We start from the raw sequence: 22,363 nt of genomic DNA, 5'->3' as shown, positions 1-22,363 counted from the left end.
TGCCTCAGCCTCCCAAAGTGCTAGGATTACAGGTGTGAGCCACCATGCCCGGCCTTGGAATCACATCTTGACTGTACCCCTTGCTGGCTCACTCAGCTGGCTCAGTTATCCTTTGAGAAGTTACTTCACCTCCTGAAGCCTCTGCTTCCTCATACATAAAATGAGAATGACGAGACCACCTCAGTGGTTGCAAGAATCACGTTATATAAGGAGTGCAAAGTGCTGTGCACAAGTGCAGCGTGCATAGAAACTGCTTGAGAAATGTTAACTGTTTTATTTATTATTTTTATCATTCATTTAACAAACATTCATCATAGATTTATTTATTTAATTTTTTTTTAGGCAGAGTCTTGCTCTGTTTCTCGGGCAAGAGTGCCATGGCATCAGCCTAGCTCACAGCAACCTCAAACTCCTGGGCTCAAGCAATCCTTCTGTCTCAGCCTCCCGAGTAGCTGGGACTACAGGCATACATCACCATGCCTGGCTAATTTTTTCTATATATTTTTAGTTTTCCAGCTAATTTCTTTCTATCTTTTTAGAAGAGACGGGGTCTTGCTCTTGCTCAGGCTGGTCTCGAACTCCTGAGCTCAAATGATCCTCCATCTTCGGCCTCTCAGTGTGTAAGGATTACAGGCATGAGCCACTGCGACCGGCCGATTTATTTTTATTCTTAAATGTAGTTCTTTCATTATTGCTCTGGATCTCTTTGAACTTTTGCTATTGCTGTTGAACATCGCTACAGCTTTCCTTAGTGCTTGCTTCCAGGATAGAGCACAAATTTCAGAAATGATGGAGAATAGTATAAATCTGTCCCTGCAGAATAGTTATCTTGAACTTCTGAGTCTTTCTTAGATGTAGCTTTCTAAAAATCTTATTTCTCAATGCTCAATTTCTTACTTCTCTCTGAGCAGATAATCTATTGTAGTAAGATTGAGGCCATTTGACATAAGCCTCTGTAACTCCTTTTCCACCCACAGAAATTGTTGACTTACTAATTCCTATTTCTGTTCTTTTCCCACTTAGAGGAAGCTTATTTATTCTTTAGTAGTATCAGGTGACCTTCAGAATGAAGTAAAAATGCCTCAGCATTATGCCAGAATCCTTGACCCTTCTTTTATGAATACTTAACATGATACACTTTGGTCAGATGTAGTGTGCCATGTTCTTTTAGGCCCCAATACATTCTTATAACTGATTCTCTGCTTGGAATCCATTTGGTCGTCAGGACTCAGTGTTCCTGTCATTTCCTCCCTGAAATCCTCCCTCATGTGGTGGATTCTTTCTTTTCTGCAAACCCATAGTATCTTGTACTTCTCTCTTTTTGTGGTATTTATGGTGTGTTGCATTATTTGTTTTCAGGTCTTCTGAGGAACATTGTTTCAGCCCAGGCCCAATCTGGATCTCAATTTTGTTTTGTTTTTTTTTTTTTTTGAGACAGAGTCTCACTTTGTTGCCCAGGCTAGAGTGTGTGCCGTGGTGTCAGCCTAGCTCACAGCAACCTCAAAGTCCTGGGCTCAAGCAATCCTCCTGCCTCAGCCTCCTGAGTAGCTGGAACTACAGGCATGCGCCACCATGCCCGGCTAATTTTATATATATATATATATATATATATATGTATATATATATATATATATATATATTAGTTGGCCAATTAATTTCTTTCTATTTATAGTAGAGACGGGGTCTTGCTCTTGCTCAGGCTGGTTTTGAACTCCTGACCTTAAGCAGTTCACCTGCCTTGGCCTCCCAGAGTGCTAGGATTACAGGCGTGAGCCACCTCGCCCGGCCTCAACTTTGTTTAACTAAAGGACATAAAGGGTCGGGTGCAGTGGCTCATGTCTGTAATCTTAGCATTCTGGGAGGCAGAGGTGAGGGATTACTTGAGCTCAGGAGTTTGAGGTTACAGTGAGCTATGATGACACCACTGCACTCTAGCCAGGGCAACAGAGTGAGGCTTTGTCTTGAAAAAGAAAAAAAGAACAAAGCAGCTACTATTCACTAAAATAAGTAATATCTGAGAAATGAATTTGTTTTTAAGATATGATTGATAACTTTAGTTCCTGTCTCTCTGTATTTTAGGTAATGGAACTGCTGGTCCATCTGAATAAACGGATAAAAAGCCGCCCCAAAATTCAGCTCCCAGTAGAGACACTTTTGGTTCAGTACCAGGACCCTGCTGCAGTTTCCTTTGTCACAGTGAGTATCATCTTGGAATATTTTCTGACTTATAGCAAGTTTTCTTTCATAACATTAGATATCATCAGTGTATTGGCAAGCTTAGAATTTCACCTTAAACCACATCTAAATGAAACATGAGATATTTTTCTTTAAATGACACACTTTTTCTACTGAGTACCAATCCAGTTGAAATACTACTTTAAAGAAAGTGGTAGAAACAGGGTAATGAATGGCTGTTTACATTGGGCAAAGGAATGTTGGTGAAATGACTTGTCAAGTATGTTAATATATAAAAGGGTGATTTGATTCTTAGTAACAGATTATATGAGATGAATCTGAATAGAGGGAAGAAAAGGGTTATATAGCACAGGCTTGAATAAAGGATAATAGAAGAAAAGGAGTAAAATGACAAAAAGTTATAAAGATTTGAATTAAAAAAAATCTGTGTTTCTGATGTGTATATTGTGAAAGGTATCCTTTCTTAAAAGTAGAGTACATCTGAATGTGGTAAGGTGTATTCCTATTAAATTGTTGTCTTCATGAAAATTAAATGTAAAAATTTTGATGCTGTGGGATGACAGGTGATATTCTTTCCTGATCCTTGTAGTGCTAGCATCAAGGCAGCAGTTGTTGAATCTTATCTAACATCCGGAGTCACAAACTTTTGGAGCTGCTTACTGGTCCAGACATCTTAACCGTGCCCGTTCTGGATGTTCAGCTCCATTACAGATGTTGTTTCTTTAAGCAAATAAAAACACTGTGTGCCAGTAAAAATGCCAAATAGAAAGTATTTAAAATAATAACCTTACAAAGCCCATATTCACTTTAGTGAAGAATCCTTAGGAAAAGCAAATCTTTATCTTATGTGTTCATCCAGACATGCGTTTATAGGTTTGCTTAAAATGTGGTATTCATGTGGATTATAGTAATAGAGGTTGTGTATCCCTTATCCAAAATACTTGGGACCAGAAGGGTTTCAGATTTTGGATTTTGGAATATTTGCATTATAATGAACTGATTTAGCATCCCAAATCCAGTGAGCATTTCCTTTGAGGGCCATGTTGACACTCAAAAAGTTTCAGACTTTGGAGCATTTTGAACTTCAGATTTTTGGATTTGGGATGTTCAACCTGTACAAGCATACCCAAAGCACTGTTTCCCTTGGTTCATCATCAGTCGGGGAGTTACTGGAATGAGGAACCGCACAGTGCTGCAGTATACTTAAGGTCGTTTTAGTAATTGACCAGTTGGGAAATGGCAGCCTAGGATTTGTCAGCACATGGTCTTCTCATAGCTTGTAAGGATTAATGTGATGAACTGGGCGATCCAATGCCAATGTGTAGCATGTAGGTTTAAATAGGTTGAATGATTGTTTTTTCTTCTCCGTGATAAAAAATTGCATACATGAATGCTTTAGGTTGGGTCATGCTTCCTCATATGAAGCCTACCTTAAAGCAAGCACTTTGAATAAATTGGATGGGAATTCTTCCTATGAGATACAGTACTCTGTCAAGTTGTGATAACATGTGGAGAAAGGGTTATTTATGTTTATGATTTCTTTGTTGTAATCGTAACTCCTTATCAACCATATGTTTTCGTTGAAATCATAAGAGTATTTCCTTCACGCTCACTTACTTTTCTCTTGTTGCATTAGAATTTTACTATAATTTATGTTAAGATGGGCTATCCTCGCCTACCAGTGGAAAAACAATGTGAACTGGCCCCCACGCTTCTTACTGCCATGGAAGGGAAGCCTCAGCCACAGCAGGATAGGTATGGCTTCCTCAATCATCTTTCCCACCTGCAAGAGTCAACAACTGCTTTTCAAATACAGGCCACATGTTTGGTTTTACTCGGGCAAATGGGAAGTCTTCAGCTGTTTTAGATGATACATAATTGGATTTTGGGGGCTACCTCAAAGTTATTGTTTTATTAATACTATTATAAAGTTTCTTGATGCGAACATTGAAAATGCAGAATTAATATTTTAAAAAATCTAAATACTTGTCAGTTATTTTGAAGCAGTTAATTTTATGATTGTAAAAATTAGTGTTAAAAATCTTTTTCCCTAAAAAATTTCTATCTTGAAATATGTAAAGTTTCAGAGCAGTTTTCTTAAGGAATAGAGCATTTGTTTGTGTTAATGTGGGGATTGGAGAGATAGAAAGGTTTAGATAACACCATTTGTTTCTGGGCTTAGCCAAAAGTTCCGTATTCTACCCCAGTCATAGTGGGAATCATTACAAAGAGTGCAGAAGTTGTGGAGGAAAGATGAAGTTAAATGATATTGTCAGTTTACTTTTTAGAGTATCTTCATTTCTAAAAGAAAGACTGCAATACAGAAGTTTACAAGTAAAATTAATAAATAATCACAAGCACTGTTTGAAATTGTTTTCATGTGTTTTAAGAATATTAAAAGGTGTTAGTGAAGGCCAGGCAAGGTGACTCATGCCTGTAATCCTAGCACTTGGAGCCTGGGAGTTTGAGATCAGCCTGGTGGTACACATGTGTAGTCCCAGCTACTTGGGAGGCTGAGGCAGGGAGGATTGCTTGAGACCAGAAGTTTGAGATTGTAGTGAGCTATGATGATGGCACTATACTCGAGGTGTCAGAACTAGACCCTGTTTCAAAAAAAAAAAAGTATTAGTGAAAGAAGAAATTACTGATACTACATTAATTAAATTCACACAGTGGAAAATGTAATATTGTGTTCAAAATATTGATATGATTTTTAATTTTTTAGATTTAGAATAACTTCATTTTAACTAATTGTGGAAGAGAAACATTTTGTTGAAAGGACATGTTGTCAGTTGAACTTTAATTAATATAAAGTCTCCTGTGGGAACTTCAGATATCAACATTGAGCCCATTTTATGTACATTTTTTCAGATCTTTTTAGTGATGGGCCAGATCGCCTAAATACCAGTTATCACTTAATATACTGAGCTTTCAATTAGAAATACATCTAGGCTGTCCCTAGATTAGGACTTTGTAAATTAGTGATGTTGAAAATGAATGGCTCTTGCTTACAATTGCCAATTTTTGTTATGTAATTTTTGTTTTATCTGTTATTTGCATGTATAAAAACCATATTTTTTAAGTAGTTGCAATAAATATAATTGTTTTTTCAGCTTAATGCATCTTTTAATACCAACCCTTTTTCACATGAAATACCCTGTTGACTCATCAAAATCAGCTTCTCCGTTTAATCTTGCTGAGAAACCAAAGACTGTGCAGCTGCTTTTGGACTTCATGCTAGATGTCCTTCTGATGCCTTATGGGTGAGTTAAAAAAATAAAAACAAAGGGACATTATTCTTGACTGCTTTTACTGTGTGGAGTTAACTACTATCTTAAATGATTCAACTCTCATTTGTAAATAGATGCATCTCTGATTTTTTGCTACAGCCCTGACTTCTAAATTGAAGCTCCGCTGCTTATTGGCCTTATATAATGCCAAATTGTTGTTGTGATTTCAGACTCTGCCTGTCCAAGCTGAGACCAATCTTCCCCATAAAAATGATTTTTCTTTTAAAATTACCATCAGTGTTTTGATCATGCTCCTTACCATCTAGGCATACAGTTATAAATTGTCTCTAGCTTTTCTTTTCCTTGTTGCCACAACATAAGTTCCCTAATTGTTTTATCTTGGAGTCATTCCTACTGCTACCAGGTAGTTTTGTTTGGCTCTTTTCAACTCTTGTCACAAATTCTTTTTCTTTGGCTGTTCTTCTTCAAACCCTTCCTCGCTTCTATAGATAGACTTTTCTGATTTTAAAACACAGATCTTACCAGGTGTCACACCTTAAAACCATTGGGTTCTTATTTTCCAGTCACTACACACACCCATGCATTTCATGCACTTTTATGTGTCCTTGCCTTTTTATTTTTAAAGAGAATGCAGTTTTCTCTGCTTAGAATACTTCCTCATCAAAAAAGAATGAAAGAAATGCAGAAAGAAAACAATAATAAAAAACAGCTTTGAAAAAGCATCCCACGCTGGCTCAGATAGTAACTGTGTGTCTCTGACATAATTTCTTGGCCTAGGCAGATATAATCACACTATTTTTTATGTCATCATAACACTAAACACCAGCCTGTATGGCTGCTTTGTGTTTTCATTACATTGTTAACATTCCCATCTTCCCTAATAGATTGTGAGCTCCTTGTAGTCAAGACCTGTTTTATTGAGCTTTGGTCTCTGGCATAGTGCCCAGGTTGTGATTTGCTTCTAGCCTGTTTATTTTATTTGGCTGCCAGAGAAATTTTTCTAAAATTCTGCTTTCATTGTGTTTCTTTCCTGATTACAAATATTAATATATATGTATGTGATAAACTTGGCACGTGGGATTCCATATCATCTGTCTCTAAATCCAGAAACAAGAGAGTTCATCTTGTATGATTACCTTCCTCTCCAGTTTATTCTCCTTCTGCCTGTCTAGTTTGGTAGCTCAGTTGTCCTGACCATCGGTGCTCCATGCTTGCTCCCACCATGTCTGTCATGTCATTTCTTTTTTCTCTGTGGTTTCTTTGCATCTGATAACATGGTAGGGGCTGTTACATGTGTTGTGTTGTGTTATTGCCTCAGCTCATTCCAGATGGCAGAGACTCAATCTTACACCTCCTTAGATTCCTGTATTGTGCTTGGGATAATGTTTTGCACAGTGTTAGATGTTCAGTATTTATTGATTGATTTACTTAATGCCACCAGTCTTGCTCGGCATAAACTTGGAAATATAAACTTGCTTGGTATAACTTGGAAATAAATGAAAACTTCTTTTTATATTTGTTAAATCAGGAGGGAGCCAGAATTGACAGGTGATGATGGCTTTGGTAAATAAACCCTGAAATCCATATTTAACTTAGGAACATAGGCCGGGTGCGGTGGCTCACGCCTGTAATCCTAGCTCTTTGGGAGGCTGAGGCGGGCGGATTGCTCAAGGTCAGGAGTTCGAAACCAGCCTGAGAAGAGTGAGACCCCGTCTCTACTATAAATAGAAAGAAATTAATTGGTCAACTAATATATATAGAAAAACTTAGCTGGGCATGGTGGTGCATACCTGTAGTCCCAGCTACTCGGGAGGCTGAGGCAGGAGGATTGCTTGAGCCTAGGAGTTTGAGGTTGCTGTGAGGTAGGCTGATGCCACAGCACTCACTCTAGCCTGGGCAACAAAGTGAGACTCTGTCTCAAAAAAAAAAAAAAGGAACATAAAGTACCCAAGCCAGTGAATGATTCATCACATTTTTCTTAACAATGACAACTTGTTTCATTTATATAAAAATATTAAAGCGATTCATTAATAGGTTTTTAAACACTTGATGAATTTAGGAATTGAATGAATATGACATATAAGTAATATGGAATAATTTATTATGCTCTCAAGTTCTAAGTGTTTTCTTGAACTGTTATTATAATGGATATTTTATTTTAATATCCAATATGATAATGGAATTCATTAGCATAGAATTTTAGTTTGAAAGAACTTGAATTAATATTTATATCAAAAATTTCATTTTGTAGATGAAGAATATCAGTTTAATTGGATCAAAATGAATTTATCAGAGATCTTATTTCTACTCTATAGAAGCTAAAAAAGAAACAGGATTATAATAACAAGAAGTTGCAAAGGGCTTTGAACATATAATGGGAAAAGCTAATTCTTATTTTTCATGAGGTTTCCTCTTTGGACTCTTCTGATTTTTTTCATTTTGGGAGCATTGTGTGCTTGTATGGTAGGTGGTTTGGAGGTTTTCAGTGTGTTTTCTTAATGTAAGGATATAAAGAGCTCAGGGAGAATTGAAGGTGAATTACAACTTAGAAATGAGAATGACTATAAAAATACTCTGCTTTGGGTATAGAACAATAGTCCCTCCTACCCACCCCATCCCCAGTCCAAGCCAACAAACCTTTCTCTGTATTTGTTAACTAAAAACTCAAATTGTGGTTGATCCAGCATGGCTTATAGACCAATAGTTTATAGATTGAGAGTGATCAGAATCTTTATATTAATTGTTGATAGTTGTTCATTTGTAATCAGGTTGAGTGATGTGCTCTTTGGTTAGTTTGCTGAAGATACCTTTCAGTTTTTTTTATGATGAAATTTTAATTTCAAGTGTTTATTCTTTTAGGAACATACTGTAGGAGGACACTATATAATTGAACACTTTATATGCATATGTACACGTAAATGCATGTGTTTTTATAGAAGGTTAAAGTTTTATTTCTTTTCTAGATATGTGTTAAATGAATCCCAGAGTCGCCAAAATTCATCTTCAGCACAGGGTTCTTCTTCAAACAGTGGGGGAGGTTCTGGAATCCCACAGCCTCCCCCAGGAATGAGCTTTTATGCAGCTAAACGAGTTATTGGTGATAACCCCTGGACACCTGAACAGTTGGAGCAGGTATCTCACATTGCGTGCTCATACCAGTACATGACCCTGAACACTTGCCCCCATGAAGTCCATGAAACATGTGTGACCTAATTCCACTATATTCAGGCTTTCTAATGAGATATATTTGAAAGGAGCAATTGATTAATATATTTTCTTCTTCATGTCAGTTATTTGTTAAAGCCCTAGGGAAAGGGAGGAGTGGGAAACACTCTAGTTTTTTGAATATTGCTTACATATTTCAAGTATGAAACACAACTCACTTAATAAACTGAGTATGTTTAACTTCTGTTATTTTAGTTTTTAATTATAGGTTTAATAATCATCTAGCTCCTTTGGCACAGTTAAAATATAATTTATCTTACATTATTCAATTTTTTAGGGCTGTACATTTTATAAAGTGAGGAACCCCTATATTTCACAAGTGACAATGTGGGGGAAAAGCATGACTCCCTTTTATATTTCTTCCTGGGAATTTAAAAATTGGCATTAAGAATTTTATTCTGGATTTAAACAGGACACAGATGTTCTCTGAGCAGCTTTTAAAAATGACTGGTGCTCTACAGAGAAGGTGCCTCACTGTGTCTGTGTCATCAGGCACCTCAGGGAAGAACAGATGAGATCAGTATGTAATTATTTTGGAATTCAAGCAACATGGGTTAGTCTTCTAATCCTTCCTTTATCTCTCCATGGCAGTCTAAATAATTTGATCCTTTTCTTTTTGGGAATGTAAGTGACCATTGATCAAAAAACAGTGTTCCCAGGAGAGGGAAAAAAAGGCAAGTGGGGCAATCGTGTTATTCACAATTTAGAGGATGTGTTATTCAGTGAGGGTTTTAATTGATTAGATTTACTACTTTATGTTTTATAGATTTCTTTTTCTCATTTAATCATTATGTAAGTAAGAAAGGTAAATAGTAATAGAAGCTACTCTTTATTGAATGTGATCTATGTGACAGGCACTATACTGGGTACTTTGAATACATTATCTCATTTAATCCTCACAGCAACCCAATAAGGTATAGAAATTGTTAGGTCCATTTTCTAAAAGGCACTAAAGTTTTGAGATTCGCCAAGATCTTACTTCTAAAACCAGGCTTTGAACTGAGGTCTGTCTGAGGGCTAAAGCTGTAAATGCTTGAGAAAAATTATTGATGTGTAATTATAATCTTATGTTGATCATTATTTGCTAAATTATAAGGGTGTCTATGCATTTTGTCAATTTCACAATCTAGTGTGGAGATGAACAGTTTAGTTTCAAGGCTGAAAGCTGTTTTCCTCTAATTTTTTTTTTTTTTGGTAGAGACATAGGATCTTGTTTGCTCACTGCAACGTAGAACTCCTGGGCTCAAGCAATTCTCCTGGCTGAGCCTCCTGAGTAGCTAGGACTACAGGTGTGTGCCACCACACCCAACCAATTAAAAAATATTTTTTTTTTTTTTTTTAGAGATGGAGTCTTGCTATGTTGCCCAGGCTTGTCATTAAACTCCTGGCCTCAAGCAGTCCTCCTGCCTCAGTCTTCTAAAGTGCTGGGATTATAGGCATGAGCCATCTCCTGGCCTTCCTCTAATTTTCAAATATCTCTTTGTTTTACACTTTTTCTTCCAAATGAAACAACTTCTATTTTTTCTAATTATAAACTTAATGATAATGTTAAGAGTCAAGTAGTGAAGAGTAGTTTGAAGAGAAATTTAAAATCACCCAGAATACTGCCACTCTAGTTTGTCATTGATCCACAGCTTGCTGTGTGTATATACAAATACAGTTTTACACATCATATAATACAATATTTGTAGTTTGTTTTTCATTTAACAGTATTTCAAATTTTTAAAAAAAGTCATTCTTTTTAATGTTTGTATAATATTTAATTGTATGTAGTATTTTTAGCCAGTCTCCTATTGATGGACACGTTTATCATTTTTAGTTTTCTTTACACATTTTTTGTTTATATCTTTGTGTACTTCTATAACTTCCTTTTTAAGTCTATATAAATGTTTGAGTCTTTTCTATTGCAGCTCTTACTACAAGTAAGTTGGGTTGAGTAAGGGAAGGAAGGCAGGCCTTGTTATGATCTGTTATACATTTTTTAATTATGTTTTTTCTCATTAAGAATTATAAACTATCAATTCTAATTCATTTACATAAGAACTATTATGTAACATTTTTTAAGGTGAAGATAAATTTTTTTAAGATAAAATTTTACTTTTTAGATATACTTATCCTAAATAGTGAAATTCATAGTGAAATTTATAGCTCCTTCATATTACATGAAGTTCTAAGTAGAAATCTCTCTTTAGTCTGTGTTTCATTTCAGCCAGTCAAGTAGAGTGAATGCTATTTGATTAGAATTTCACTTGCATTGAAAAACATAGATTATATTTGAAATTATATTCTTTGTTTTTAGCATTTAAGAATATAGAGGACAAGAATTAGTATGTTAACAATAGAATGAAACTCTATGGAATGTGAGTTGTTTAGTTTTTTTTTGAACTAATAAAAATCCATGGAGCACTTTATTCCTAATGTACCTTCTTACCTGGAGGCCCCAAATTTGGACTTTAAGGTTTCACTACTCTACAGAGGCTGTGTAACCTCAGTAAGGAGGGCTTTGTATTACAGGAGTTTTGGAGTCAGAGAGACTTGGGTTTGAATCCTGCCTTCATCTCTTTACTTATGTGTATTAATTTCTTAATCCTTGCCTCAGTTTCCTTTGCTGAAAAATGGTTCTAATAATACTTATAGATTGTGAGGATTAAATGAAATCATGAATATATATACTTTAGTTCAGTCCTTGGCACACTGTAAGCCTAAATAGGAGCTACTACTATTGTTACTATTAATCCTTGGTTTATGACCACAGTGATATGTTAAATGGTACTTTTGGTGGACAGTCTTTGCTTCCCTGACCATTCTTTGTCCCTCCCTTCATTTATCTACAGTGCAAATTGGGCATAGTGAAATTCATAGAAGCTGAACAGGTGCCTGAACTTGAAGCCGTTCTCCACTTGGTGATTGCTTCTAGTGACACACGCCACAGTGTGGCAACAGCAGCAGACCTGGAATTGAAAAGCAAGCAAAGGTAACTACTTCCCTATTAACCTTTCAAAATTGAAAGGGCTAGCTTTCTGAAAGCTTGCTTATTAGCACATAGTTGTTCTTTCAGGGTTTTATGTAATGATACTTTCAACTTATAACCTAATTTGTAATAAAGTTTGCTAAAGAGCAGAATTCTGTATAAGATAAAGAAGAAAAGCTATCTGGAGATGCAACTTAAAGTTGGAGTAGGTTAGGAATGTCACAAAAAATGAGACTATTGGCTTGGTAAATGAACTGAAAGGGTTGATGTTAGGGAAAATGTTAGATTCAAGAAGTTACTCATTTTTGATTTTTCCTCCATCTCGCACTTGCTTTAAGTAAAGAATATATATGTATAAAAGAATATACATCTCTTTGCCTTAAATAAAGAATATGTATGTATAAAAATAAAGAATATATATGTATTATGGGGCTGGGCATGGTGGCTCACACCTGTAATCCTAGCACTCTGGGAGGCCAAGGAGGGCGGATTGCTCTAGGTAGGGAGTTCAAAACTAGCCTGAGCGAGACCTCATCTCTACTAAAAATAGAAAGAAATTAATTGACCAACTAAAAATATATATACACAAAAAATTAGCCGGGCATGGTGGCACATGCCTGTAGTTCCAGCTACTCGGGAGGCTGAGGCAGAAGAATCTCTTGAGCCTAGGACTTTGAGGTTGCTGTGAGCTAGGCTGATGCTATGGCACTCTAGCCAGAGCAACAGAGCCAGATTCTATCTCAAAAAAAAATGTATATATATATGTACTATGGCTAATACAGTGAAAATTGGGTTCATGTGTAAATTGTAATTCATGCAGGAGAACATACAAAAATATTTTGTATAAGAAATGAGATCAGGCCGGGCATGGTGGCTCACGCTTGTAATCCTAGCACTCTGGGAGGCCGAGGCGGGCGGATTGCTCGAGGTCAGGAGTTTGAAACCACCCTGAGCAAGACCCCGTCTCTACTAAAAATAGAAAGAAATTAATTGACCAACTAAAAATATATATACAAAAAAAAAAAAAAAAAAAAATTAGGCCGGGCGCTGTGGCTCACGCCTGTAATCCTAGCTCTTGGGAGGCCGAGGCGGGCGGATTGCTCAAGGTCAGGAGTTCAAAACCAGCCTGAGCAAGAGCGAGACCCCGTCTCTACTATAAATAGAAAGAAATTAATTGGCCAACTGATATATATATAAAAAATTAGCCGGGCATGGTGGCACATGCCTGTAGTCCCAGCTACTCGGGAGGCTGAGGCAGAAGGATCACTCAAGCCCAGGAGTTTGAGGTTGCTGTGAGCTAGGCTGACGCCACGGCACTCACTCTAACCTGGACAACAAAGTGAGACTCTGTCTCAAAAAAAAAAAAAAAAAAAAATTAGCTGGGCATGGTGGCGCATGCCTGTAGTCCCAGCTACTTGGGAGGCTGAGGCAGGAGGATCACTTGAGCCCAGGAGATTGAGGTTGCTGTGAGCTAGGCTGATACCACAGCACTCACTCTAGCCTGGGCAACAAAGTGAGACTCTGTCTCAAAAAAAAAAAAAAAAAGAAAGAAATGAGATCAACAGAAAATAAAATAGTGGGATATTGGTTTATACCCATTGATAAATGAATTTGTATAGCAATTGTTAAATCCATTTAAGTTTTTTGTCAAAGCAGCTATTCTTATACTCTTTTGATTAGTATTGTAAATTGAAATAATTTTTAGAAAGCAGTTTGTAATAAGTAATGAATCATAAAAATATCCCCTTTTTATCTAAATCTTCTGGGTGTTTATCCTAAGGAAATTGTTCAGAAGAAGAAAAAGATATTTAGAAAAACAATATAGATTTGTTCATTATATCATTTTTCATAATTGTTACAAAAGTGGAAACAAATTCAGTTTTCCACTGTGGAGATGTAGTTATATGAATTACTGTATCTTTATGGAATATTATATATGTATCTGCCACAGTAATTATAATAGTAATATAGTGACATGTAAAATGCCTCCAATTAATGGCAAATGAATAAAGCAGAATATAAAATAGTGTATATACTCATTGTGAATTTTATAAAACACATGTACAAAGATTAAAGAATAATTTGAAAAAATGTGGATATTTAGCTTAAAAAGTCAAGTCATCAGGTAGTTCTTTTTTGAATTTTAATGCTTATATAATACTATGGTAGAAGACAGTAGAACATGAATTAGGTCATAAAGCTTTGCAAAGGCTGCATATATTATAAAGTTTTCCCTCTCCAAGAAGACCAATACAATTAGATGTAACAGAGTAAGGAAATTAACTTCATTGTGTCTTAGTTTGCTTGTTGAGATATATGTGTGTAGTGGTGGTTTGGAACAGCTTACCACTAGAGAGCATGTAGGTGGCATAGAGGAAGAAGAGGTGGTTACAGAGTTAATTCTGGTCATGACTCTTGCTGATTGTATGAATTTGGGAGGTTGCTTAACCTTACTGGCCTTAGATTCTGTAAAATAAGAAATTGTTTAGATTTGTCTAGATTGTACTTAATATTCCTCCCACATCTAAATTTCTTCCTTACTTTATGACTGAATCTTTCTGGTATCCCTTTCAAGGAATTTGATTATGAAGTATCAGAAAAACCTTGCTTTAAAACTTCATGTTGTGTTTGAACTGGCACCATTCTTTACACCCTATAATGGATTTGATTGGAAATACAAATGTGATACTTAAGTGTTTTAATTAGTTTTGATTGTGTCTGTTAAAACAAATGTATGCATTTTTCCATGAAATAATATTGTTAAGACCTAAAAAGTGAGTTGAGAATATAGAGATATTATCTCATTTTCTCAAAAAATAATACCAAGTATCTCTTCAAGTGATGCACCTTATCTGTTTATCTATTTCTTTATCTACTGCCTGCCATGCGCATCCATCCACCTATTTTACAAGCATAGGGAAGACATCTAGAACAGGCTACACCAATATTAGTAGTTGTTGCATTAAGAAGGAATAGGGAAGTGGTGCAGATTATAAGGAATTTTATTTTCTATCATATTCATTTATGAATTTTCATAACAAACATGTAATTAGAAACTGAAACTAGAAAGTTAGAAAGATGAAAGGTAGAAAAAAGAGTAAAAATTATTCTTATAATAGTTAACCACTATTAAGGTTTTAGTTTGTCAAAAATTTCTAAATCTGAAGTATGATAGAAGGGAAATAATAGTGGAGCTTGAGAATTAGTTTGTAGCAGTCAGCTAAGGAAAGATGTAAGTGAATAATGTCTAAAATAGAATTATAGCATATCTTTGAGGATAGTGGGGTTGTGAATATTCAGAGAAGAGGCAGATCAATAAACTGTGAAAGAAGAGATGGATCAGAAAAGCAGCCAAACCAGCATGATAAATTGTGCTTGCACAAGTACAGCTTGAAAGCAGAACCGATGCTAAAAGGCAGAGAGAAGATAGTATGGTAAAACCTCACCAGTCAAGTGAAAGGGAAGATTGCATTATTGCTAGGTTTATAAAATGATTGGGTGGGGTTTGATGCAGAGGATAAGAGCCAAATGGCAATCACCTTATAGCCTAATTCACCTTACCATGGATCCCAAATAGGAGTAAGTCTTAGTGACTAATGACCACATGACTGCTCTGTAGAATTAGGTGCTGCAGCTGCTAGTGTGTGCTGATAGATAAGGGACACTGGGAATCACAGTGACAAGACATTAGAGAAATACAATGGTTTGCAAGATTCCTAGGATGTGGCTTGAATTTCATGGGTAAAAATTTTTTTGTCACATTCCAATTTCCAAGTAGTTAAACAGAATAATCATACCCTGCCCTGGGCCTCTTTGAACAACTGTATATAACTCTGCTTTGTTGGAGTTGCTCTGTGGCATTGACCCTAAGAGCCTATCACTATAGGAACAAAGTCCAGTTTTCTTTTCTGGTACCAAATCGGGCCATTGGATGCAATAATCTGTTGAATCAAGATAAGTGATTGTATTTTTTTTGTTGTGTAAAAATGAACATTGATAGAATTTGATCCCTTTCCTTTCCTTTTCTTCTATAATGTCAAATTGCCCATTCCATTTGTGTGTTTGTAACATTTTCCTTTGGTAATAAATACCTGGGGCTATGAGTTTTTGAAATCATTGAAGTGGGAAAAAAAAGTAATTTTAACAACCTGTGTTGAAACCTTCCATAGCTTAATCGACTGGAATAATCCTGCTATCATTAATAAGATGTACAAGGTATACCTTGGAGATATACCTCTGAAGACAAAAGAGGTAGGTTGTTTTGATTTATTCTTACATTAGCATAAAAAACATTTTGGTGACATGAACTGTATCTATTTGTACATTTTTTTCTAGTTATTTTAATTTAAGCTGAGTTTGTGCTATATGAAATACTAGTTTTAAGCCATGCTAGTCTAGGTGAATGAAAATCTCTTGTTACTTTACTGGATCTGGTATTTTCACTTCATGTGCTTAACTAATGATGACACATTATTAGGGATCAGCAAATTTTTTTCTGTAAATATTTTAGTCTTTGCAGGCTTTATGGTCTCTCAGGCTTCAACTACTCAACTCTGTTACAATAGGAAAGTAGCCATAGCCAACATATAGCCAAATGAGGGTGGTTGTGTTCCAGTAAAACTCTGTGGATTTATGTTTGAATTTCTTACAATTTTCAGGTGTTACAAAATATTACTTCCCTGATTTTTTTTTAACCATTTAAAAATGTAAAAATGATTAACTCACAGGCCTTATCAAAATAGGTGGAAGGCTAGATTTGGCCCACGTGCTGTAGTTTGCAGACCCCTGGTCTAGAATCTAGAACAAAATATGGGTTCTTTGGACACTTTGAATAAGTAAGACTTTTGCTTAATAAGTTCTTTAGTTCAACGTGTTTAAAAGTATTCTAAGTCCAAAGCCAGACACAAAAGGGTTGTTTGCTTGCTTGCTTTCTTGCTTTTTGAACTATAAATAGTTGTTTTAAACATAATGTTAGCTCTAGTTAGGTGAAATTGAGTGTGGTATGACAGAAAGAACAATGAATTGAGAATTGGGACCACTGGATTTTAACCTTACATGTAGCACATGAATGTGTTGTGGAGGAGAGGTTTATCTAATCACACAACTTCTCTGGGCCTTATGTTCTTTGTGTAAAAAATGAAGGGATTGGATTAGATTAGTGGTTCTCAGGTGTGGGGGATCTTTTTGGGGTCCCAGAGAGAACCTTTTAGGAGGTCTGCAAAGGCAAGAGATTGTTGGCCTTTTTTACTGTGCTGATATTTGCACTCATGGTACAGAAGCAATGGTGTACATGCTTGGGTCCTACCACAAAAGCCATGTCAACAGATGACTAGCAGTCATTCTATTCTTTACTGTTGTACACTCATAGTAAAAAAGAAAAGAAAAGAAAAGAAAACTCAGCTTTTACTTAACAGCATCCTTGATGAAGCAGTAAAAGTGATTTTACTTGAAGAGTAGGCAGGCAGACTATATGTTATTGAAATGGGTATCTGGCAGATATTTTCTCTAATGGGAAAAAATGATGTTGTCACTGCAAGAAAAACAATCAAAATGATTTATTGGTAATGTTAAAAGTTGAGCTTTCAAGCAGAAATCAGAATTTTGGGAAGCTTGTATTCATTCACCACAGTGACTTGCCAGCTCATCACTACTTAATGAATTTTTCTGATATTAGTGGTGATATGAGCACATGCTTTTCTTTCTTTTTGGGTGTTGTATAGTGACGCATTGCTTAAACTCAGTGAGCCAATATTTTTCAAATGACCAGTGATGTTACAAAAGCGTACAAGGGCAAGGGACACATTCAAAATGCAAGACAGACCAGTGGAACCTAGTATAACAGGCATGCAAAAGTTCATTGATAGGATTTCAACTCCAAATTGCAGCCAATCTTTTTTTTTTTTTTTTTTTAATAACTAACCTATAAGAAATTATTATTTCGCAAGTGTTTTTTTTAGAGACAGAGTCTACTCTATTGCCTATGCTAGAGTGCCGTGGCATTAGCCTGGTTCATAGCAACCTCAAACTCCTGGGCTTAAGTAATCCTTCTGCCTCAGCCTCCTGAGTAGCTAGAACTACAGGTGTGCACCATCACGCCCAACTAATTTTTCTATTTTTAGTAGAGATGGGGTCTCAGTCTTGCTCAGACCGGTCTCGAACTCCTGACCTCAAGCAATCCTCCTGCCTTGGCCTCCCAGAGTGCTAGGATTATAGGTGTGAGCCACCACACTTGGCCATTTCTTAAGGTTTTTTTTGTTTTTTTGAGACAGAGTCTCGCTTTGTTGCCCAGGCTAGACTGAGTGCCGTGGCATCAGCCTAGCTCACAGCAACCTCAATCTCCTGTGCTCAAGCGATCCTCCTACCTCAGCCTCTCAAGTAGCTGGGACTACAGGCATGCGCCACCATGCCCGGCTAATTTTTTCTATATATATTAGTTGACCAATTAATTTCTTTCTATTTATAGTAGAGACGGGGTCTCGCTCTTGCTCAGGCTGGTTTCAAACTCCTGACCTCGAACGATTTGCCTGCCCCGGCCTCCCAGAGTGCTAGGATTACAGGCGTGTGCCACCGTGCCCGGCCCATTTCTTAAGTTTTGATACAGTATCAAAAAAGAACATCCACAATTACCTGAAAAAGCTAAAATCATCCTCACTTTTTTAACCACGTATCTGTGCAAGCAGAGTTTTTATTACCTACTTCAACTAAAAGAACATATTACAGCAGATTGAATGCAGATGAATAAATAAGAATCCAACTTTTTTCTAGTAAGGTGAACATTGAAGAAATTTGCAAAAAATGTAAAGCAGTGTCAGTCCCTCATACAATATTTTGCCTTGAAAAATAGTTATTTTTTATGAAAATATGTGTTTATAGATGAGTGTATCAATATTTCTGAGTGAATAAATAAATATTTTTAAATTTCTCAGTTTTAATTTCTAATAGAAATATTTATATGTTATACAAACCAAAGCTCTTTAGAGTCTTTCAGTAATTTTTAAGAGTATAAAGGGGAGACCATACTACATTAGATGAGTTCTCCTGGCTTTTTCAGTTCAGAAAAATTTTGAAATACTGTATTATAATCAAACATATTTTTAACAGGGAGCAGTTCTGAAGCCAGAGCTGAAAAGAGACCCTGTCAGCACAAGAGTCAAGTTAAAGATTGTTCCTCATCTCCTGCGTTCTAGACAAGCTGCTGAAACGTTCCCAGCTAACATTCAGGTAATTTGTTCTTTCCAGAGAGAAATGGCCTATCTGTAACTTTTATGTCAGTACTCAGGAAGTAGGTTGATATATATTACAATGAGATTCTTTTTTTCTATCTTAAGTTGGTTGTAGAGTGATTTTTAAAAAACATAGAATATATACAGGTGAACACTCCTAATTCAAAAATCCAAAATGCTTCAAAATCTGAAACTTTTTATTTACTGACATGACAACCAACACAATCGGAAAATTCCAGACCTTACTTCATGTGACAGGTTGCAGTTAAAATGCATTCAAAACCTTGTTTTATGCACAAAATTATTAAATATTGTATAAAATTACATTGAGGCTATGTGTGTAAGGTCTATATGGAACATAAATGAATTTTGTGTTTAGAGTTGGGTCCTAGCCTGAAGATACCTCATTATGCATATGCAGACATTCTAAAACTAAAAAAAATCTGAAACCCAGAACACTTTTGGTCCCAGGCATTTTGAATAAGGGACTTTCAACCTATATTATATATGGTTTCCATTTACCCTAAATGATGTTGGTAATCACTTTCAAAGTCATGAAAGGCCATATATGCAAGGGTTTATCTTGGCTCTGTGTTCTATTCCATTGGTTTATATGTCTGTCTTTATGCCAGAACCGTATTGTTTTGATAATAGCTTTGTACTAACTTTTGAAATCAAGAAGTGTAAGTCCTCCAACTTTGTTCTTCTTTTTCAAAAGTGTTCTGGCTATTTGGGATCCCTTGAGCTTCCATATGAGTTTTAGAATGGGCCTTTCTATTTCTGCAAAAAAAAAAAAAAAAAGTTGAAATTTTGGTAGGAATTGCATTGAATTTTTAGATTGCTTTGTTTAGTATTGCTGTCTTAACAATATTAAATATTTCAATCTACTAATATGGTATGTGTTTTTGTTTATGTATATCTTTTTTATTTGCCTTCAGCAATGTTTTATAGTTTTCATTCTATAAGTTTTTCACCTCCTTGGTTAAGTTAATTCCTAAGTATTTTATTCTTTTTGGTGCTATTGTAAATGTAATTGTATATGTAATTTTTTTTCAGATTGTTCATTGTTAGAATAGAAATGCAACAAATTTTTGTGTGTTGACTTTGTATCTTTGTATCTTTTGTATACCTGCATATACATAGTGTATAAGAATTTCAACATGCTGCTAAGGCTGGGCGTAGTGGCTCACACCTGTAATCCCAGCACTTTGGAAGGCCGAGGTGGGAGCACTGCTTGATGCCAGGAGTTAAACGCCAGGAGTTTGAGATCAACCTGGGCAATATAGCAAGACTCCCATCTCTACAAAAAAAAAAAAAAAAAAAATTAGGTGATGTACGCCTGTAGTTCCAGCTACTTGGGAAGCTAAAATTGAGCACATTTAAAGATAAAACTCAATGTCCATCACTCCCTGTAAACACCCCCGATAAATATTCTTCCTTTCATATATTCTTAATATGCTCATTTCTAATGATGGCATTATATTCTCCTACATAGTTTGCCCTACCCCTTTCTTTACCTGTTTGTACATCACAGAATCTTTCAAGGGTCATTCAGATGAGTCTCTTCTTTCCTGATACCTATGCCTTTAGCTAGACATGTCTTATCTTACCTGAGTTCTGAACATATAAAAGTACCCAAAACAATTCTTCGCTTATGTATACCATAAATTTTATTTTTCCCAGAGAACATGAGCATTCTAAATTAATCATTCTGCTTCTATTATGTTAATCATATTATACTATGTAGTATGACTATCAGATTAATGGTCTAAAAAGTCTGTTTCAAAGAATATGACACTTGATTATATTTTCTCCTGTATCATTTTTAATATATGTACATCCTTTTTTTTTTTTTTTTTTTTAAGGCTAGTCAAGTGAAGCAGTGGGACTGGAAAAGGAGCAAAGGAATCTGTAATAGGTTGTGATCAATTAATTATAAACACCACTGCACTCGGACCAACCTATTTTTAATATATGTACATCTTAGTAAGATCGAATGGTGATGCCTTTTTTTTTTAATATTCCATGATATCTAGTATAGTGACATATAGATTATAAAGCAGATACTCAATACTAGTCTGTAGCTCACATGCTGTTGTTAAAGAAGATCTAAATACTGCTGGTAGTTTTAGGAACAAGAGTATTTTTTTGTTTTGTTTTTTTAAGTGTAAGGGTAGTCTTTCTCATAAAAAGCAGCAATTTGAGGGGTTTAGATATTTTTGATGTTGATGTTTAATATATGAACTTGCTGGATGCTGCACAGGACTCATCTACATGATCTTTTTGCCTTCTAGATATGATTTCACAATATACAGAGCACCTCTACCATGATTGCACACTTGTAGAATGTTCTGATTTTGTTGTTTTCTTTGAACCTTTTATTATAATTTGTTCTGAATGACTACATGTAATTAAGAAACTTAATTCTCCCCAAAAGGTCTTATTTGTTAGTGTCCCATGTGTGGTATGGAATGCCAGAGTGGTGGCTCACTACAATGTGTACTCTTTATTTCTTCCTAGTGATAGACTCACAGGTTTTGCAGACTTGTTTGTGAGATGAACCATTGTGTTTGTTACTCCACAGTCTTGATAGGAGCTACTGATTAGCTTTCTAAGTTGGTCTAATAATGTTTGTCTGTATTAAAAAGAACTGCATTAATTTTGAAGAACAAGTTGGAACAAGTTGAATTCTGACTGGTATTTGAAAATAGTAAATTGTTATTTTATTAATTTATGTTCTTGACTTTGTTCCTTTCCCACAGGTGGTATATGATGGACTTTTTGGTACAAATACAAATTCAAAGTTAAGAACATTATCCCTGCAATTTGTGCATCACATTTGTTTAACGTAAGTTTTTTAAAACTATTTTAACTGTAAGGTTTTCAGGCTGCTAGAATGATCAAATAATTCAAACATATCTTTTTACTTATCTTACCTAGAAAGAAATCATGCTTGTTTATATTTAGAAATTTCAGATTTTAATAGATTATTTACCTTATTTCAGTTATGTCTCTAATCATTTGAAGTAGTTATCTGAAAAGATAGCGTAATTATAAGAGTCTTACCTTGCTTTGTGTGTGTGTGTTTTTTAAAAAGGTGTCCAGAAATCAAGATTAAACCATTAGGTCCAATGCTTTTGAATGGCCTCACTAAGCTGATCAATGAATATAAAGAAGTAAGTGATTTGTCTTTTAAATTTTGTCAACATTTTATATTTTAAAGTATTTTCTACCATAAATCTTTCTGATCTACTTGTTGATGTAGTTAAAGTTTGCCATTCGTTGTTTCTTAACATTTTTACTTGAAGTAGTGCAAATTTCAGAAATTACTGTCATTTTTTGCTTTTCTTAGAAATAAGTGTTAAAAAATTGATGTCAATCTTGAGGGTCTTTACCACTTCTTTAAACAGTATTTTTCTAGTTAAGTGCATTTTATGCTACTTCTAGGCACTGTGCAAAAAATGGAATTAGAGGAATTAGTTGAAATTTATTTTGTG

General features: G+C 35.4%; 1 protein-coding gene across 5 annotated transcripts in view; it reads left to right on the top strand.

Moving 5' to 3' along the window:
• The window catches only part of ECPAS (Ecm29 proteasome adaptor and scaffold), a 110,412-nt gene that overhangs the window by 37,225 nt on the left and 50,824 nt on the right, over positions 1–22,363 (top strand). For 4 of the 5 annotated variants that reach the window (XM_012736714.3, XM_076008918.1, XM_012736712.3 and 1 more), the window contains 9 exons: positions 2,080–2,196; positions 3,833–3,951; positions 5,310–5,459; positions 8,411–8,579; positions 11,507–11,646; positions 15,813–15,894; positions 18,745–18,864; positions 21,629–21,714; positions 21,964–22,042. In XM_012736714.3, coding sequence (XP_012592168.3) covers positions 2,080–2,196; positions 3,833–3,951; positions 5,310–5,459; positions 8,411–8,579; positions 11,507–11,646; positions 15,813–15,894; positions 18,745–18,864; positions 21,629–21,714; positions 21,964–22,042 — 1,062 coding nt within the window. Of the gene's footprint in view, positions 1–2,079; positions 2,197–3,832; positions 3,952–5,309; positions 5,460–8,410; positions 8,580–8,600; positions 9,193–11,506; positions 11,647–15,812; positions 15,895–18,744; positions 18,865–21,628; positions 21,715–21,963; positions 22,043–22,363 lie in introns of those variants that run through there. The other variant, XM_012736716.3, reaches the window with a different exon arrangement.

This window comes from Microcebus murinus, chromosome 12, assembly GCF_040939455.1.
Source record: "Microcebus murinus isolate Inina chromosome 12, M.murinus_Inina_mat1.0, whole genome shotgun sequence".
Classification (NCBI taxonomy): Eukaryota; Metazoa; Chordata; class Mammalia; order Primates; family Cheirogaleidae; genus Microcebus; species Microcebus murinus.
This window is presented reverse-complemented; position numbering and strand designations above follow the sequence as displayed.